General features: G+C 35.7%; 2 protein-coding genes and 1 pseudogene across 2 annotated transcripts in view; 2 read left to right on the top strand and 1 right to left on the bottom strand.

Moving 5' to 3' along the window:
- Positions 1 to 1,254, bottom strand: part of COX7B (cytochrome c oxidase subunit 7B) — a 4,548-nt gene extending 3,294 nt beyond the window's left edge. The window contains exon 1 of the mRNA XM_039849314.1: positions 1,079 to 1,254. Within this exon, the coding sequence (XP_039705248.1) occupies positions 1,079 to 1,118 (40 nt within the window). The 5' untranslated portion in view covers positions 1,119 to 1,254. The remainder of the gene's footprint in view (positions 1 to 1,078) is intronic.
- Positions 1,255 to 5,757: 4,503 nt separating this feature from the next.
- Positions 5,758 to 21,490, top strand: part of MAGT1 (magnesium transporter 1) — a 44,150-nt gene continuing 28,417 nt past the window's right edge. Inside the window, exons 1-3 of the mRNA XM_039849301.1 lie at positions 5,758 to 6,042; positions 18,158 to 18,327; positions 20,725 to 20,842. Coding sequence (XP_039705235.1) covers positions 5,845 to 6,042; positions 18,158 to 18,327; positions 20,725 to 20,842 — 486 coding nt within the window. The 5' untranslated portion in view covers positions 5,758 to 5,844. The remainder of the gene's footprint in view (positions 6,043 to 18,157; positions 18,328 to 20,724; positions 20,843 to 21,490) is intronic.
- On the top strand, positions 9,542 to 9,660 carry LOC120592116 (uncharacterized; annotated as a pseudogene).

Here is a 21,490-nt window from a genome sequence, read left to right as displayed (position 1 = left end):
AAAAACCTTTTCCCGAGTTACAAGGCCCTACCTGCTCAAAGGGCAAAGAAATTAAGATTACTTAACAATTCTAAAACATCTCCTGACTTCAACACTCAGGTCACCCAAGTGGATTTCCTTAGACCTCTCCTCTGTGACAAGAAATGGTTTAGTTACCGCCTATTGGTAATCTGATATAATCTGCAAGAATTCTATGAGGTAGGTTTTATTTACTAAACCCCTTGTACAAAGGAGGAAAACGAGGTTCAGAGAGGTTAAATCATTTGCCCAATGTGAAAGAGATAAGAGCTAGGGCTTTAGGATTACAAAAACAGCCAGGCAACTACTTTTTGGTTGTCAAATCTGCTTGAGTGTTCAGAACAGATCTAGTAATACCTTCAATTACTCTGTAAACTGGAAATAATATGGCTAAAGAAGCTAAAGGATAATAGCTTACAGTCACTTTCATTGTTTAAAAAACTCACTTTATTCAAGGTGACCTTCCGTGCAAATGGAGCATGGAAATAACTTGTCTCTCTCAATGCATTCTCAATACATAACGCTGTTCTTAAAATTTCCCTGCACCTGCCTAATTCTTAGATAAAAATAACCACAATTGCTTTCGTGGCAGCTACTAACCCACAAACAACATAAAAGCTGCACGGCTACCATTTAGGTTGTCTCCTTGCGATGAAACCAGATGAACAGCTATATTTATAGTTTCCTTCCGTTATGGTTATAGGAATTGAAGAGAAGACTTTTCTCTTTTGGGGTAAATGTATCCCCAAAGCTAAAATTAACAAAATTACCTAAGGAACAAGAGGTGTCCACCAAGTGTGTACTTCCCTGAAATCGTTAGATTACTGAAAAAGCAGGGATAGAATATGACGTCGGTAATAGAGAGCTGTGAATCGCAGCAGAATCACGGGGTGATTAAGCTAATGCTAAGGACTTCTTCTCAATAGCTTGGGGCGAGAAAAGAGACTAAGCATTTAGAATTACAAGGTTGGGATGAGGCTGGAGGGAAAGGGCACGAGCGACCACGAGGACAAATGGATAAAAGGCGATTGAAAATTATTTGCTCACAATTTTTGCTCACCTCGGAGACGACTTAGGGCGTTTTTGGCCAAGGGAAACATCGTGAAGCTGAAGACAGAACTGCGGCAACTGCAGCTGCTGCTTGGACCTTGGCGTCAAACACCCTTGCAAAGACCCCTGAAAAACAAAATGGCTTCCGCCAGAGCACTTTAATGAGATGTAATGAAATCACGCGAGATCTGTAAAAAACCTATAGAAATCGCAACCTTTGCAACGCGGAAAGATAAAGGCCTTTTGGGAAATGTAGTTTCACGCTTTATAAATGACGCATAATGGTATTTACTGAAGATTGAGAGACACTCTTCCGTGTAGGACTCCATGGAGGAGAGCTGAGACCTTGATCTTCGATTGAGTCATCAATGGCACCAGCTTGGAGATAGAGTGTTTCAGAGGCTTGAGCTTGTATCTCCCTCCACGCTAGCAGTTCTTTCTGTTCCCCTCAAACTACCTTCACTTCAATTATTTTTGTCTCCTGTTACTACATACTAAGTCGTTTAACTTGTAATTTTTAAATGATTTCAAATTTAGAGAAAAGTTACAAGAATAGTAAAAAGAATTCGTAATATGTGGATCAATGTGTGATGAAGCAATTTAACAAATTGTTGATTGTAAAATCTTGGTGGGTGTTCAGGGTACAATTCTTTGACTTTTTCTGTATGTTTGGATATTTTCAGAATAAAACTGGTGGTGGGGGAGAATTCCTGTATACCCATTAACAAGTTCCAACACTGAGTAATATTTTATCCCATGTGTTCTGTGTACGTGTGTGTGTGTGTGTGTGTGTACACACATTGTTTTCTGAACCATTTGAGAATAACTTGCATGCAGCATGTGCTTTTACCTATTAATACTTCAGGGTTCATTTTGTAAGAGTAAGATATTCTCTTACATAACCACAGTACAGTTATCAAATTCAGAAATGTTCATATAGATACAATACAGCTCATATTCCAGTTTCACCAGTTGTTCCAATGTTTCTATCCAGAATTCAATCCAGGTGCCTGGGTTGAAATTAGTTGACAAGTGTCTTTAGTCTCCTTTTAAATTGAATGGTTCCTTAAAAAAATTAAATAAATAAAATAAATAAATAAGTAAATCGAATAGTTCCTTAGCCTTTCTTTGTCTTTCATGACATTAATTTTTTTCTCACTCATGTAAATTTTCTCGAAATTTTACATATGAAGGAAGTGAGGTGCAAAATCCTTAAACGACTGGTAGAAGATCAAGATTGGGCAATTGTAAGTGACAGAACTGGTAATCGATCTACTGATGCCACAGGTCTGTATTCTGTAATATTTTTGAAGAATACAAGACAACTATTTTGTGAAAATTCCCTCAAATTGTGTGTGCTTGATGTTTCCTCGCGATTATATTCAATTTATGCACTTGTGGCAGGAATACTAACAGACATGTCTTCTTAAGGCATCTTATCAGGAAGCATATAATATTAGATTGTCCCATTATTGGTAATCCAACTTTAATCATTTGGTTGAAGGAGTGCCCTTCAAGTGCCTACACTATAAAGTTACTGGTTTTTTTCCCCTTGTAATTAATAAGTAATGTGAAGAATACATCAAAACTATGTAAATATCCTAAACTTCATCAAGCTTTCACCGACTAGTTTTTATATCCATTGATGATTTTTGGCTAAGTCAATTATTAGTTTGAAAATTGCAAAATGGTGATTTTCTAACTCTATCATTCTTCCTATATTTAATAGTGGATGTTCTACTGTAAGAGGAATTTTATCGTCTCTCCTATTTACTTGTTCATTATCAGTGTGGATTCATGGATTCAACAGGTTATAATCCATTACTATCATGATTTATTTTAATGAACAATAATGCTAAATGTGGTCAGTAGGATTCCCTTCCAGCTGTCTTTTTTGACATGTCTCCATTGTTTTTTGAGCACATTATTATTTTCTGACACAAGGTGTTGAAGGCCCATCTTGTATTTTCCCTACCCAAGCACTGGAATCAGGCATTTTTCTAAGGAGCCCAAATTTCTTTTAGGGGTGGCATTCAGCAACCTAGATTTGACACTAGGCGTGCTTAATTATATTGAAGTGTCATTGCTTCTAGTCTTTTCAGCGTATAGAGCTAGAAAGATATGTTATGAACGACAAGTTTATACTAATACCTGCAATTCTAGTCCAACTCCCCAAAATTCTTCTTTATTTTTCCACATTTTATATTCTTTAACTCCCTTCTTTCACAGTGAAAATCCTGACTCTCAACAACACCAATGTTTTTACATATCATATTACACACAATCTATTATCAGAATTGCTATACTCATTTGACCATGAAAAATAAATCTACTTAGTAGAGTTCAAGATTTGGTTATAGTTATTTTTTTCTTTAGAGTAATGGCATATAATTAAAGTAGTGTGTTCATAAGTTATTCATATTAGGGTTATTTTGTTTATTTTAGTGTAGTTGTTTCTCATTTGAAAAAGAGTTGGGCTCCCTTTTTCTGTCTGTATATAATTTAAGTTATTTTCCCAGTCGTACTGATTTGATTTGTAAAATTTAAAATTTACTTTTTAAATTGTGGTAAAATATACATAACATTAAATTTGCCATTTTAACTATTTTAAAGTATCTAGTTCAGTGGCATTAAGTACATTCACATTGTTGTGCAACCATCACCACCATTCATTTCCAGAAATTTTTTCATCTTACAAATCACATGATTGGGTTTTATATTTTGATTATTAAAAAATATTAACATTATTTCAAAAGTCAAAACTATACGAACTGGTGCAATTTAGAGAAGAGTCATTCCCTCCCATAACTGTTCCACTTCATTTCCTCCACCTCCTATAGGCAACTAATATCATTAGTTTCTTTGTTTCTTTTTGCAAAAATGGGTAAATATGTATATATTTCCTCTTGTATTATACACAAATGTAGCATAATATGTATATTTCATTGCACTTTTTTTCACTTAACAATAAATCTTGAAAATTCATATAATTTACACAACTCTTCCTTGTTCTTTTTTTTTTTTTTTTTACAGCTTTGAAATACTCCATTGTGTTTTTGCGCCATTAGACTCAGTCTCTTATATTTGAACATTTAGGTAGATTTGAGAATATCTCAAATACAAATAATGCTGAAATGAATAACTTTGTGCCCATATATTTTCTTATTATTGGAGCAAATTCTTAGAAGTGGGATTACTGGATCAAAAGATAAATGCATATATAGGTTTTTTTTAGATATTGTCAAATTACCCTCAATACATATTATACCACTTTGCAGTCCCACCAGAAATGTACGAGTGTGTCTGTTTCTCCATAGAATTGATGACGGCATGTACTGAATTTTCGCTAACATGGTAAGTTAGATTTCTCTGTGTACTCTAAAAAAATTACCTTGATATTTTACACGTTAAATTTACATGCAATAAAATTCACTCTTTTGTGGTGTACAGTTCTGTAAGTTTTGACTAATGCATGGACTGTGTAAACACCCCAACAATTTCGAACAGAACAGTTCACTGCAAAAATCTCCTGTGGCCCCACTGTAGTTAATCCCTCTCTGTACCTCCAGCCCTCAATAGCCACTGATCTGTTCTCTGTCCCTATGAATTTGCCCTTTCCAGAATGCCGCATAAATGGAATCATATAGCATCTCATTGTACTTTTATTTTATATTTTTTATGAGTGTCTGTAAATGTTTTTAATTTTTCTGTATCTCTAGATCACATCTCTTCACTTCAGAACCAGCTATTTTCCCATCCATACTCATCTCCTTCCCTCACCAACATAATGAAATTATTTTTCTGTGTTTCTCAGCAGAACCTGAGTAGTCATATGATATTCTACATCATCAAAATAAATCTAAATTATAGGTAAATGATTTTGTTTTGTTGGTGTTTTTTTCTCTTGAGTATTATTCTCTATTGAAATCATCCGTTTTACAATCCACTATAATAAACAGAACCGGGTCAAATAAATGGAAACTTCTTCAGCTATGTAGGATTTTTATCATCTTTTAGATGAGGGAATTGGATGTTTAATGAAAACTGACTATGACACAAAAACTCAAGACAGGAATGCTTCTTTACAACCTTAGTTTTGCACTTATTCCCTCTAAACAAAATAATAAAAAAATAAGAAGGCATTTGCTGTGTATAACCTGAAATTTAAGTTCTTGATGTCTTAAGTAATCAAATTTAACTTTAAAAATGCCATAGAAACTTCAAAAATAACTTTTATGTCCGCTCTGTTCAGTGAACATGGCAAAATTCCAGGAACACAGAAGGGTATTTAACAAGCTCTTTTCAAAATCTCCCTCAGTGATATTATATTTTTGCTTTCTTGTTTTTTAAAAGTTATTTTGATTTCAAATACTCTAGCAGCAAAATGAGGGACTAAGATAGCTCCTATCAATCACGTGGATAGGTCCAATTTTTTAGAACATAATATGATAGAGGTGGATTTCGAAGACTTCTAAATGAGTCTCTGGGGAAAAAAAAACTCTCTTTCATCAACCTTAAGCCATTTTGGATTCTGAAAAGCCGCCATGCTTCACAACTGCGCAAGCGCGTTTGAAGAGCCACGAAGCGCGACAACTTAACGTAAATGAAAGCGGCGAGCCATCATTCTTAGCGAACCAATGAAAAACCTCCAGATTATCCTTTTTCTATTGGGTAACCGAGACCAATTAAAAGTTAACCATCTTTTAGCGGGCGTCTCGCAGTAGAACGCCGTGACGTAATGTGGGAGGGTTCGCCTGGTAGGGCTGAGTTAGACCAATGAGGAGGGCCAAGGGGCTGGTGTGCTTGTTCTCACGCCCAACCCTCAGTCCCAGCCCCAGGAAAGTTTCATTTCTGGGAGGGAGAGGAGAGAACATGGCAGCGCGTTGGTGGTTTTGGTGTATCTCTGCAACCATGGCGGTGGCGCTGCTGCTCGTTTATGGGGTTCCCTCCGCCTCTGCCCAAAGAAAGAAGGAGGTGAGGACGCTGTTTCCAGAAACACGGGCTTTTCTTAAAAAGTCGGGCTTGAGAGGGTCTGTTTTCACCTTCCCGACCCCCGTTGTTCTCCGGTTCTGCGTCTTTGGTGGCTCCAGTTCTGCCGTTTTTGGAGTTCTGGCGTTTGCGAGAAAAGAAACTAACTTCTTGTCTTCCGGAGATATAGAGTCTAGGAGTTGGGGTAGGGATAGGTGACATTCTGGCTTCTGTAGGCCTGTGCGTATACATAGCTACAAGTTTCGACACGAGTATGGGCCCCATCAGATGGGTGGGGGAAGTTCGACTTAAGGTTCAGCGGGTAGAATATCTGAGTCTGCTGTCAGTAGATGTAATTCCATTATAGACATATAAAAGCATTTTATAGCATTTTCACTTCACAAACGTGAGAATTAAACTGAAGAGCGAAACTATACCAGGTTTATTACGCTGTCCAAATAATTGATTCGAAACAGTTTACGGGAGGGAAATCTAACCATTGTCAATCATTTACCAAATATCAAGCATGCTAGACACTGTTCTAGGAGCTTGCTTTCATAAGTGAACAAAACTAAGATCCCTCCTTGTGGGGTTTAATGGCTTTGGCAAGTGGAGGAGATGCAGTATTGTTTACTCACCATTAAGCAATCCAAACAGGAATTTTACCATTTTGTTTTGAAACCATTTGTGACTTAAAGCCATATGTTCTTGGAGCTTTAAGGATTACTAGTAATTATTTATGCTCTCTAGTTTTATGGGTGAGGAAAATCGGGTCCTACGCTTACACAGTTAACTGTTACTGAACAAGGACTAAATCTTAGGTCAGTCAGTCTTATGCTATGTCTGTTTCCTCTAGTACACAGTACCTAAAAACCCACTTTTAAAATAAGTGAATTTAAAAAGAACTCGTCTTCTCTGTTTCTGAAGATTCGAACTATTCCATAAGAAGAAAAACAAGCTAGCAAATTAAAACCAGTTATGGTAAAAAGTAAAATAAAAAAATATACAATTTTTAAAGGTATGGTGAAGTGAGCAGGCTCATACAGTGGAACTAGAAATTAACGTGCCTTTTTAGGAGGATTCCAAGCCAACGTTATGTGGAAAACAAGATGTAGAGCAATATGTACTTTTATATTCTAGACACCTTTTATTTTAAAAAACGCTTTATGTAAATGCGTGTATAGGTATAGTGAAACAAGGATATGCAGCAATCAATTAACAGTGGTTATCTTTGAATAGTTGGGATTATTCATTAGGGAAACACTTTTTACCTTAAGTACTGGTATTGTCTGAATTTCTACAATGATCGCTTAATTCTTTGTTAATAAAAAAAGTGAAGACTTTAAAAAACTAGTATTTCTCCTAGTTAAGTTATATTAATTCATTTATTCTCTCACTGAACTACAAGCAGAAGGGCCTAGCAGGAGATAAATTATTTTAAAAAGGAATCAGCAATGAATTATATGCTTTAAAATGGTTAAATGGTTTTATGTTTGTGAATAATATCTCAAAATATTTTTTAAAAGGAATCAGATTCTAACTCCCTTCCCACGGTTCACATTATCACCCTCACAAATCTATAGCAATGATTGCCTAACTGGCCGTTCTTGAACCTGTCCTTTGTAGTATTGCCGGAGACGAAAATGAAAATCTGAAACATGAAAATTTGGAAACCTTTTCATCTATTTTGCAAAGCATAAATGGGCTTCTATAGCCTGTCTCTGGTCTGCTTCCAGTCTCATCTCAGTCTCAGCTCCTCCCTATACTAGTCATACTAAATTACGTGCTTTCATTGATCTTCTATACTCTTGAGCCTTTACTTGCTGGACTTCTGCTGAAGTATCTCCTTTCTTCTCTCTCACCACGCCCCCTCATTCACCTGATGGTTCCTACTCTTCAAGTGTTAGTTAAAACATTACCTTCTTCCTCAACTAAGCTTTTCCTGGTTACCCTAGGTGAATTGAGATGAATTCAGCACATTGTAGTGGCATTGCTTATATACCAGTCTTTCGCATTAGACTGTGAGCATCTGGAATACAGACACATTAATTATTTATATATTTACTTATTTTTTAATTGAAAAAATGATTTAAATTTTTTCCCGCGGTCTACATACCCTGTATCCCCTCCCCTCTACCCTCTGATAACCACTAGTCCATTATCGATGTCCGTGAGTCTCTGTTTATCCTGTTCCTTTGTTGCTTTTAGGTTTATATCCCACATATAAATGATATCATGCAATCTTCAACTTTTTCTGTCTGGCTTATTTTGCTTCACATGATTATCTCAAGTTCCATCCATGTTGTTGCACATGGCAGTATTTCATCTCTTCTTACGGCTGAGTAATATTCCATTGTATATATGTACCACAGCTTCTTTAGCCAGTTGTCTGTCTTATGACACTTGGGGGGCTTCCACGTCCTGGCCAGTATGAATAACGCTGCTCTTAATATTTGTGTGCAAATATCTTTTGGTATATTTTCAAGTCTTTGGGATAAATACCCAGTAGAGGGATTGGTGGATCACATGGTAGATCAATTCTTAGTTTTTTGTGGAACCTCCATACTGTTTTCCATAGTGGCTATACCAATTTGCAGTCCCACCAGCAGTGTATGAGGGTTCCTTTTTCTCCGCATCCTCTCCAGCATTTGTTATTACTTATCCTGTTGATTAAAGATATTCTAACAGGTATGAAGTGGTATCTCATTGTGGTTTTGATTTGCATTTCCCTAATAACTAGTGATGCTGAGCATGTTTTCAAATATTTGTTGGCCATTTGTATGTCCTCTAGGGAAAAGTGTCTGTTCAGGTCCTCTGCCCATTTTTTGATTGGATCATTTGTTGTTTGTTGTTATTGAGTCATATGAGTTCTTTGTATATTTCAGATATTAAGCCTTTATCGGAGGTATTGCTTGCAAATATATTTTCCCATTTGGATAGTTGTTTCTTTACCTTGTTGAAGATTTCTTTTGCTGAGCAGAAACTTTTTAGTTTGATGTAGTCCCATTCATTTATTTTTGCTTTTACTTCCCTTGCCTTTGAGGTCAAATTAATAAAATTCTCTTTAAGCCCGAGGTCCTTTAGTTTAGTTCCTATGTTTTCTTCTATGTATTTTATTGTTTCAGGACTTACATTCAGGTCCTTAATCCATTTTGAGATAATTCTGGTGTGTGGTGATAGGCAGCACTATAGTTTCATTCTTTTGCAGGTGGCTTTCCAGTTTTCCCAGCACTATTTATTGATGAGTCTTTCTTTTCTCCACTGTATGTTTTTGGCATTTTGTCTAAAATTATTTGCGTATATAAATATGGGTTTACTTCTGGAGTCTCGAGTCTGTTCCACTGGTCAGTGTGGTTTATTTTTATGCCAATACATGCTGTTTTGATTACTGTCGCTTTGTGGTATAATTTGAAGTCAGGCAGAGTGATGCCTCCAGCCTCATTCTGTTTTCTGAGGATGGCTTTGGCAATTCGGGATCTTTTGTGCTTCCATTGAAATCTGGTGGCTCTGGAGCCATGCCACCCTGAACAAGCCCAATCCCGTCTGATCTCAGAAGCTAAACAGGGTTGGGCCTGGTTAGTACTTGGATGGGAGACCACCTAGGAAGACCAGGTACTGTAGGTGTAAAAAATAAAAGAATAAAAAAGATAAAAGATTGTAAGCTGTCAAGATCCTTGCAATCTGTGAGATCAACCAAGGGTTGCCTCGCCTAAAATAAATAATAATAATAATTGTAGAAATCTGATGATTTTTTCCATTTCTATAAAAAATGCCGATTGGATTTTGATGAGGATTACATTAAATCAGAATAATGCTTTAGGTAATATGGTCATTTTAACTTTGTTGATTCTTCTAACCAAGAACACAGAATATCTTTCCATTTCTTTGTATCTTCTTCGATTTCTTTTAATAGGGTCTTATAGTTTTCATTATATAGGTCCTTCACATGTTTCCTTACATTTATTCCTAGGTATTTTATCCTTTTTGGTACAATTGCAAAAGGAATTATTTTTTTCTACTTCTTTTTCTGACACTTTGTTATTAGAGTATAGGAACGCTATGGATTATTGAACATTGATTTTGTATCCAGAAACTTTACTATATTTGTTTCTTGTTTATAGTAGTGTTCTTTTGGAGTCTTTAGAGTTTTCTATATAGAGAATCATGTCATCTGCAAATAGTGACAGTTTGACTTCTTCGTTTCCTATTTGGATGCCTTTTATATCTTTCCCTTGTCCGATTGCACTTGCTAGGACGTCCAGTGTTATATTAAATAACAGTGGCGATAGTGGACAGCCTTGCTTTGTTCCTGATCTTAGAGGGAAGATCTTTAGTTTTTCACCATTAAGTATAATGTTGGCTGAGGGTTTGTCATAGATGGCCTTTATTATGTTTAGGTACTTTTCTTCTATACCGATTTTGTTAAGTGTTTTGATCATAAATGGATGTTGTATCTTGTCATGTTATGGCGCGGATGATTCTGAGACCCACGGAGCCAATTGAGATTAATTATGACCCTTTATTAGCCGGCCAGTGACCGACTCTCTACCACGCAGGGTTAGAGGAGATCAGCCCCGAACTTCCCGAGGGGGGCAGCTTATAAGGTCTCCTACTACATTTTTGAATGAATAGGTCACAAGAAGCAGAAGAAGTTAGTCGTTAACCTTTTGTACACAGATAAAGGTATCTGGGGGAACTCTCAGCTCAAACAAGTCCTAATAGACAATGTTATCATCTTCACCTTGGAATGTTGCGCTTCTCCCTGGGGCTGGCGCCTGGAGATATCACCTCCCTGTAACTGAGTAACTGCTCTCCCTAGGGGCCGGAGAGCAGTTACTCAGTTACAGGGAGGTGATATCTTGAGATACTGCCTCCCTGAAACTGGAGAATTTCCACTTTTACAATCGAAGGCTTTTTCTGCATCTATTGATATGATGATATGATTCTTATTTTTTAATTTATTTTTGTGGTGTATCACATTGATCGATTTACGTATTTTGAACCATCCCTCTTCCCCTGGGATGAAGCCCACTTGATGATGGTGTATAATCTTTTGAATATGTTGCTGTATTCGGTTCACTAGTATCTTATTTAGGATTTTTGCATCTGTGTACATGAGAGATATTGGTCTGTAGTTTTCTTTTTTTGTGTTATCTTTACCAGATTTTGGTATCGGGGTAACATTGGCCTCATAAAATGAGTTGGGAAGTATTGCCTCCACCTCGATTTCTTGGAAGAATTTGAGGAGAGTAGGTATTAAATCTTCTTTGAATGCTTGGTAGAATTCACTAGTGAAGCCATTGGGTCCGGGACTTTTATTTTTTGGTAGGTTTTTAATGATTGTTTCAATTTCCATACTGCTGATCAGTCTATTTAGATTTTCCAGATCTTGATTCAGTCTAGGATGGTTGTATTTTTCTAAGTACTGGTCCAATTCTTCTAGGTTATTAAATTTGGTGTTATATACTTTTTCATAGTATTTTTGCATGATCCTTTGCATTTCTGCGATATAAATCATAATTTCCCATCTTTCATCCCTGATTTTGATTATTTGTGTCCTTTTTCTTTTTTCTTTAGTGAGTCTAGCCAGGGGTTTGTCAGTTTAATTAACCTTCTCAAGGAAGCAGCTTTTTGCAACATTTCTTTTTTCTCTTCTTTTTGTTTTTGTTCAATTTCATTTATTTCTGCTGTAATTTCAATTATTTCTTTCCTTCTGCTGACTTTAGGCTTCATTTATTCTTCCTTTTCTAGTTTTTTAAGATGAAGTGTTAGATTGTTTATTTGGGCTCGTTCTTGTTTTTGGAGATAGGCCTGTAATGATATTAACTTTCCTCTTATGACCTCTTTTCCTGAGTTTCAAAAGTTTTGATATGTTGTAATATCATTATTCATTTCTATGTATATCTTGATCTCATTTTATATCTTCCCTGACCTAGTTATTCTTCAGTAGCATATTGTTTAATCTCCGTGTATTTGTGGTTCTTCCTGCTTTCTTTTTGCAGTTGATCTCTACTTTCAAAGCATTATGATCAGAGAATATGGTTGGTATGATTTCATCCCTTTTATATTTGTTGAGGCTACTTCTGTGTCCCAGTATGTGGTCAATTCTTGAGAATGTTCCTTTTGCACTGTAGAAGAATGTATAAGCAGCTGTTTTGGGATAGAAGGCTCTGTATATGTCAGTTATGTCCAGTTTGTCTAATGTGTCATTTAAGGATGTTATTTCCTTATTGATTTTCTGTTTAGAGGATCTGTCCATATCCGACAGTGGGTTATTTAGGTCTCCTACTATGATAGTGTTTTGGTCTGTTTTTCCCTTTAGTTCTGTTAGTAATTGCTTTACGTATTTCAAGGGTCCCTGATTGGAAGCATAGATATTAATAAGTTTTATGTCTTCTTGGTGCATGATTCTCTTTATCATTATGAAGTGTCCCTCAGTATCTTTCTTTACCTTTTTTATTTTGAAGTCTGTTTCATCTGATATCAGTACCGCTTCTCCTGCTTTTCTCTGAATGCCATTTGCTTAAAATATCATTTTCCACCCTTTCACTTTGAGTCTATATTTTTCTTTGGAGATGAGATGTGTCTCCTGGAGGCAGCATATGGTTGGGTTTTGTTTTTTGATCCATTCAGCAACTCTGTGCCTTTTTATTGGTGAGTTCAGTTGATTTATATTTAGGGTGATTATTGAAATATGAGGTCTTCTTATAGCCATTTTATCTTTTGTTTTCTGGTTGCTTGGTGTATCCATTGCTTCTTTGTCCTTGTGTTTCTGTTTTCTTTATTTTGGTTGGCTTTTGTGGGTTTCGCCTCTGATTCTTCTTGTTTTATGTTATATACCTCAGTTCTGACTCTATGGTGTGTGCTTACTATTACAAATATGAAAAAGATATACATACATACATATATATATATATATATATATATATATATATATATATATATATATACACACACACACACACACAGTCAATTTTCTTCTCTGTGTGCCTTATCTCCTTTCCGCTTTGCGAATTTAGATCTTTGAATCCTCACCTTTTTAGTCATTGTTTCCCTTTTTTTTCATTTTTAAGAACAGGATCAATGAAGACGGGGTACCCCCTCCCATACGCCCATGGCGCATACCCAGGACCGGCACCCCTGGCACACCCAGGGCCTGACACACCCGGGCTATGGCCCATGGTTCCACCTGGGGTGCAAACCCAGAACCTTCTGCGTGTAAAGCAGATGTGCTAACCACTACACTATGGAGCCCCCTCGCATTACTATCTTGTTATATCAATTCTCTTATTATTATTTAAGCTTATAATGCTCTGTTCTTAGTGAGAGTTGCACTCCTCTGCTTCTATTTGCCTGATCGCCACTTTACTCCTAATTATGTATTTTTGTTGTTGTTATTTTTTTTAGGTTAGCTGACCCCTTTCAGTATTTCCTGTAGTTCAGGCCTCGTAGTGGAGAATTTCATCAATTTTTGTATATCTGAAAAGATCTTGACTTCTTTGTATCTGAAATAGAGCTTAGTTGGATACATTATTCTAGGCTGGTAGTTCCTTTCACTTAATAGTTTAAATATTTGATTCCATTTTTTTCTGACTTGTAAGGTCTGCACTGAGAAGTCCGATGATAATCTAATGGTTTTACCTTTATATGTTACCATTTTCTTCTCACTGGATGTCCTGAGAGTTCTATGTTCATTATTGATTTTTGATAACTTTAATACAATGTGTCTTGGTGAAGACTTTTTTGGGTTGAGATATTTGGGTGTTCTGTTGACTTCTTGAATTCCAAGTTCCAGCTCATTCCTTAGATTTGGGAAATTCTCGTTCACTATTTGTCAGAAAATGCTTTCTGGTCCGTGCTCCTTTTCCTTGCCTTCGGTAGTGCCCATTATTCTTATGTTTCCTCTCCTGATTGTATCAGCTATTTCTTGTATTTCTCTTCCATTATTTTTCATTCTTTGATTTCTCTCTTCCTTCTGATTTATTTCTAGATTTCTGTCTTCGATATCACTGATCTTTTCTTCCATTTGGTCGACTGTATTTCCCAAGCTTGCTATTTCATTTGTCAACTTTTACAGTGTGTTTTTTTTTTTCTCTCCAGAAGTTCTTATTTGGTTCTTCGTGAGGGTTTCAGTCTCTTTGCTCTGTTCATCTAGCTGTTTTTGCAATTTCTGAAATTCTCTATATGGTTTGTTTTGGAACTCGCTGAGTTTTTCAGAAGTACCATCCTGAATTCTATGTGACTTAAGCCGCATATTTCTATGTCTGTAAGCTCATTTTTTGAAGATTTTTCTCTTTCTTTCTGAGACACCTTGTCACCTTGGTTGTTCCTGGTGTTTAATGGACTTTTTCTCCACCTGGGCATTAATGGAAGTGTATTCTGTTGTTTTTCCAGAAAGATTTATTATATAAAGGTTTCTCTTTAGCCTGTTGCAAAGAAGGTGCTTTTCTTTTGGTTTCCAGTAGGTGGCGTCTATGCCTCTTGGATCTCCGCTTTATATAAAGCCTAATGTCTTTTATTTTCGTGTAGATTTTATTCACACTCGCTACTCTCAGTTTCAGTCCCTGTCAGTATTAGCAACAGTTTTGGTAGCGTTTGCTCAGATTCCCCTGGGGCTCTGCCATGATTGGTCTTGGAGGGTATAGAGGGAGGGGCCCTCTGGGATTGGGAGTTTGGGGCTGCAGTTCAGCCTTGGTTTTTGCAACCGGGGCCATTAAAAATCAACTGTTGTTTCTCTGCTGTCCTGTCCTGCTTCTCGCTTTCTGTCCTGATGACTGAGCCCTGCTGCCAGCTGGGTAGAAAAGTCCTGGCACTTCTAGGCAGGGCTGATCAGGGAAGTCGCCACATGTTCACCCCTCCCCCTCCTCCTGCAAAGAACTCCGGCGGCTGTGAGAGGCAGCTTTTTTATTTGTCCCAGTCCATCGCATGACACCCTGGGTTCTGACCTGTGGTAGCTCTTATGTACAGATCCCACGCTCAGACGTGCTGGTGTGCAGTTTGGGTGTTTTTTGTTGAGTTTTAGATGTTCAGCTTATTGTTGTTTCAAGGGGAGAGATCTAGGGACGTCTCTCACTCTGCCATCTTTTCCAAACATTCTCTACTCTTGGTAATTATTGGTAACTGATTCTACTGTTGAAAGATGAACTTGGGTGAAGGATTAAAGAAGTACAAATTAGTAGTTGATAGTTGGTCGTGAGGATAGGAAGCATGGTGTAGGGAATGCAGTAGCATTAATTTGATGGCTAGGTGGAGGGCCAGGGGAGGGAGGGAGCATTTGCGGGGATCGTTTTATGAACTATGTGGATGTCTAACCAATGTACTGTATACTTGAAACTAATTTAAATAAGTACACTTTTTTAAAAAAAGATGTACTGGTATCCACCTTTGTCCCTTATCCTACCTTCTATTCTAGTTCATTGTCTTCACTGCTTTTAACAAGGACCTGTTTCCTTAGTATCGTTCATTGTTCCACAAGTCTTGTTTATTATTTGTTATGCCAGTCTCGTGAGAGTATATATATATATTTCTCTATGGGCTTATAGGCTATTTTGAGTTTTCCATGTGTGGCATATTCAATTCGTGGCTCTTGCTGGAATTATTTTGTATCTACAAAATAATTTGTATGCCATCTTTCTCTTACTCATAGAAGTATACTTAGGAAATATATATACATATTATATGTACATATATGAATATGTATATATATATTCAGTATTGGCTGAAGTTAGGCATGCTTTAAAGGTAAGTCGTGTATCTTTAGAATCCATGTTACTGTTCCCTTCCTGGTATTAAAAAATTTCCATTTCTGTGTGTTTATGTGTGTAATCATCTTTTCTTATATGTTAACGTAATATGCAGGTGAATCCATTCCCAACTGGATTCTGTTAAATAGAAATTCAGTACACACTTATTGAGTGCCTACTATATGGTGAAGTACTGTGTGTGTCTGCTCTCTAGTAGCTAATAGTCTAGAGAAGAAAACATGTTAAAAAGTGTCTTAAAATGATAAGCACTAGAATAAAGTTTAAAAATGTCATGAAACATCTACTGGGTATGGAGGGATTTATATGCTTGTGTCCTAAGTTCTTGACCACTTAGGAAAACCATTTAGGGTCACTCAGTTATAACCCACTAGACATGTATTCTTTGTGAATTTTTTTGAGGTGACTAAAGCTACAGAAGCTATTCTTACTGGTTCTAGGATTATTTTCTTAGCCTAAGTCTGAGGCAACTCATTTGCATTACTGACACCCATCTTTCAAAGTGCTATTTTTCTAGTAGGTTTTTGATCCACTTCCAAAGTGAAAAGACACAGCCTAACATCTGTTTTCCGATGATTGAGTTTCATGAGAGGGAACTATTTTTAAAATTTGAATGCCAGTGCCCTGGCCACATTTTAGTGTAAGTAATGGGAAATGTAACTGTTCAAATGCTTCTGAATAATGAACTACTCTAGGATTTCCCAGCCCTTTATGAACATATCCCTTTAAAGAAGAACAAAACCATAAATTAGCATTAACTGTGCATTGAGATTCTTATCTTCTGCACTTTTTATCTTTTCTTGTCTTGCTACTCTTATAAAGTTTGAATATAAGGTAAGGATGGAGATGAGGGAATGGATAAATAAATATGATTGCATAATTTTCAACTGAAGCTTTTGTTGACTAACCATGTCTCTTTTCCATTGCCTCATGATGACTGGCTATTAAAAAGAAACAAACAAAATCCAGCTCTTTCTTTGTGTAGACATAAATATTTATCTGAGATAAATATTTGGGAATGCAGTTATTGAATTGTATGGTTAGTGTTTGGTTAGTTGTTTAATTCTTTAAGAAACTGCCAAACCTTTTTCCAGAGTGGCTGTACCCTAGAACATTCCCACTAGCAATGTATGAGAGATACAGTTCCTCTCCGGCGTTTGGTATTGTCACTATATTTTACTTTAGTAACAGGTGTGTAGTGATACCTCATAGTGCTCTTAATTTGCATTTCTGTAATAGTTAATGATGTTGGACATCTTTTCATGTGTTTAGTTTGCTATCTGAGATATCTAGGAAATATCTCATCATATCTTTTGCCCATTTTCTAATTGAATTGTTTGTGTTTTTTTCCCCCACTGTTCAGTTTTGGTAGTTTTAAAAAATATATTCTAGCTACTAATCCTTTGTCAGATACATGGTTTGAAAATATTTCTTCCATTCTTTTTGCTTGTCTTTTCATCCTCTTCACAGGGTCTTTAACATAAGAGCAAAAGTTTTTAATTTTGATGAGGGCCAGATTATCAATTTTTTTTTTCTTTTTATGAGTTGTGCTTTTGTTGTCCGGTCTAAGAACTCTGCCTAGCCCTTGATCCTGAACATTTTCTCTTATATTTATTTTATAAAAAAATTATAGTTTTCATTTCTTCATTTTGAGTTAATTTTTATATAAGTATAAAGTTTAATTCAAGGTTCATATTTTTGGCTATGGATGCCCAGGGGCTCCAGCACCATTTATTGAAAAGACTCTCATTCCTCTGTTGAGTTGCTTTTGTACCTTTGTGAAAAATCAGTTGACTATGCTTATGTAGATCTACTTCTGGGTTCTTGGTTCTGTTCCAGTGATCTATATGTCTATCTTTTCATCATTGCTACCCTGCCTTGCTTACTATAGCTATGTAGTAAACCTTAAAATCAGGTAGAGTGATTCTTCCAACTTCATTTTTTGTTTTCAAGATTGTTTCAACTATTCTAGTTTCTCTGAAGTTATTGTGTGTGTGTGTGTGTGTTATTGTGTGTGTGTGTGTGTTGAGAAGCAAAATCTTATAAAAAACTAGCCTATTTAACTCAACATTCTTTGGAATCTTTGGCAAATGAAGGGGTTTATGATTTTATATTATTTTATTCATTAGTAAACAAGTAATCACATCAAAAACATAGTGCTTGATTGCATCTCATCATGTAATAATTAATTTTAAGAATAATTATCATCAGGCCCAACTGCCAAATTTTATTTTGAGGTCTCTCACATTTTTTATGTACCTCTGCTTGTTGGTCTTAGTGTTAAGTAAGTTGCCTAGTTAAAAGGAACTTTATATGCCAAGTTGAGAGTATTAATAGCATGTTCCCCTTGTCTTTTTTAGATGGTGTTATCTGAAAAGGTTAGTCAGCTGATGGAATGGACCAATAAAAGGCCTGTAATAAGAATGAATGGAGACAAGTTCCGTCGCCTTGTTAAAGCCCCACCAAGAAACTACTCCGTTATTGTCATGTTCACTGCTCTCCAACTTCATAGACAATGTGTTGTATGCAAGTATGAACTTTCAACTACACTTTGAAATTAAATAACTCTTAATATTTTAACCATTTTTCAATCCAAGAAAAATTAGTGGGTGAATAAACAATTAATGTGTATACCTTACTTAGGATATCTGTAGTGACACATAATACTACTGCTCTTTTATAGTCATTTTTTGGTTTTCCATATTAATGGGGGGAACGAAGAGCAAGGATAAAGAATTGTGGTAGCCACCATAGGAATAACTTAAAAATCTAATAGTCATCTTACAAATTGGTATTAAGTTATAGAAATGTATGCCAATAACATTGATTTAGTGCTTTCAACTTCAAACTCTATTTTATCACAACAGCTCCAGAAGGTAGTAAAGCAAATATTCTCTCATTTTTGGAAGAAGCAAGTTCTAAAATTTTAGCTGATCTACCCAAGCTAGAGATGTTTATTAATGTAATAATAGTGGTTACATCCAAGTTTGGAATTATAAGCGAACTTTTTTAGAAAACAAATATAGTGATTTAGAGATGTTTCTTTTTTTCTAGATTATTTTGTAGTGATTGTAACCTGGAAATTAAGACTAATTCCACTTAAACATTCATCAGATAATGATTTATTGATTTTTATTTTACTGTTTGAATGATCTTAGGAATAAATATTGGTATTTCTTTAAGCAAAAGGACTATGGATAATTAAAAATAGTGGATTCTAAAAAAAGCTTTTGCCTTTTGGTATTCTTATATTTTTAAATCAGTCTATGCGGTCTGGGAATTTACTTTAAATGAAATGGCAAAGCTACCCTGTGAACTAATTTAGTAAAATCTTGGAGGCTTTCCAAATCCTGACAGCATCACCCCATGTGAAGAAATAGACAGCCTCCTTTCACAATAGCGTGTTATGCTACCCCAAGCCTTGCAACTCTTCTTAAAGGATTTTCTCCTTGGAGGTAGGAGATAGTCGAGACATTTGGTCCCAGAGTACTTATTTTTATGGGGTGTATGCTGAATATAAATTAAAAGTAAATAGAAGAAGGAAAAAGAATAGTAGGTATTAACTGTGAAAAAACTTGAAATCAAGAATTACTCATAATTCTGTATTAAATGCAAATTAATGCAGTTCGTATTAACCTAAGTTTTTATTAGTATCTTTCTATGAGACTAAATTTAAAATTAACTCATGATTTCCTAAACTCATTCAAAAAAGAAAAATTAAGCAACAGCAATATGTATAATACTGTATATTTGGTGCTATCAGGAAAAGAAGTATAAGAAAGATGTCCTGCCCTTACCATCTGGCTAGGGAAATGAGTTCCACACATGAAAATTTCACTGGCAATATAAGGCGATTTGTGATTAAGTATCAAATTAATTGTATATATAATAAATACTGTAAAATTTCAGAAAGGACATATAACAAGAGTAGGTAGGGTTGACCTAATGGAAAAGATAGGATTTATAATAGGGCTAGACAGATGGAACAGATTTAGATAGAGGTAGGGTATTCTGGTTAGAAACAATGATGTGTGCGGTGGGGTACAGAGATAGAAATAAATAAAAGGCTGTAATTAAGGGATCCTGATTGAGATTTATTAGTAATAAGGCTACATAAAAGCTAAATGGATTATTTGGAACTAGATGATAACCTTGAATAACCAGCGAAAGAACTTGGGAGACTATTCTGAAGGTAATAGAAAAGCAACAGTTTCTGAGAGTTGCTTCTTAGGAGAAACTAGAGTCAGTATTTTAATATTCTAATGTCAGATATTAAGGATCTGACTTTAGATAATAGCAATGGATATAAATGGAAAGGGATGGAGTTAAAAGATAATCACAAATGAAGAATTGTCAGATCTTAGAAACTGAAACCACATGGACAATAAAGTAAAAGTCAAAAACATGACTCGAAGATTCAGTTAATCTCAGTTTCCTAGATTCTTCTTGTTTTTTACCCTAATAATTCATCTGACTGTGTTTTTATTTACTAAGTAGCATTTTGTACTTTCGATTTTTAAAATGAATTAATATTATAGTCTATTTTCTCTGGGAAAATACTTCATCCTTGTCTTTGAATTCTTAGAAGTAATTTAGAGACAGTTAGCTGGATTTTTCCAGTGACTAGTGAAAGAGCTTTGAGATAAGAAATAGGCACAAAGTATGAAGTGTAGTCAGGTAATTAATACTTTATGTTGAAATCCACAACACTTAGGGTAAGGTTTCTCTTATACCAAAACAGTGGCAGAGGTTGCCAAGGTTTGTCTTAACCCTGTCAGCAGAGTCTGACTTGCTTGTCTCTCTGCCCTGCCACACTCCCATTGGAAAAAACTGCTGTTGTGTCTTTGGATCTGTTTTACTGCTGATAAAACTAGATTGCATTTTAAAATGTTTTATATGTTAATTTTACAAATCTGATTGCATCCAGGCAAGCTGATGAAGAATTCCAGATCCTGGCAAACTCTTGGCGATACTCCAGTGCATTTACCAACAGGATATTTTTTGCTATGGTAGATTTTGATGAAGGCTCCGATGTATTTCAGATGGTAAGATCTTTGGTTTATGCTATTAAGTAGGAATAGACAAACTATGGATAAAGTGGAATATATCTTTTTTAGTGGCCACAAGAAGTAATTAGGACTTGTCTTATGTAAGATCTAGAGTAGTTAGTAAAATAAAAGCTAAACTTGAGCCAACCATAAAATGTAATGGTCAGTGCTTAACCTATTAGCATATGGAAATTGAATAGTAATCAAGTAACATATATATACACACGCAAATGTAAAAGATATATAATAAAAATTACCATTTTAACCACTTTTTGTGTACAATTTATCAAGTGACTTTTAAAATCACAGCATGAATCTGTCATTATGCTCCCATTGTAATACTGAAGTTCATATTAGAGCTAGGTACATATCTTTATTCCCTCTTGTCTTGTGGAAAAGCTCCTTTTTTAAAGCTTAATCCTTTCCCTGTGCCTTGGATCCTGTGCCCTGTACCCACTGTGCCCTGTACCCACTGGCTCTATCAATTATGACCTCTCTCATCTGTATTCTTTTTTAATTAAAGACTTTTTTTTAGAGCAGCTGAAGGTTCACAGCAGAATTGAGGGGTAGCTACAGAGATTTCCCATCTAACCCCTGCCCCCACACATGGATAGCTTCCTCCATTATTAACATCCCCCACCAGAG

The sequence above is a fragment of the Pteropus medius genome, unplaced genomic scaffold (assembly GCF_902729225.1).
Source record: "Pteropus medius unplaced genomic scaffold, Ma_sr-lr_union100, whole genome shotgun sequence".
NCBI classification, from domain to species: Eukaryota; Metazoa; Chordata; class Mammalia; order Chiroptera; family Pteropodidae; genus Pteropus; species Pteropus medius.
This window is presented reverse-complemented; position numbering and strand designations above follow the sequence as displayed.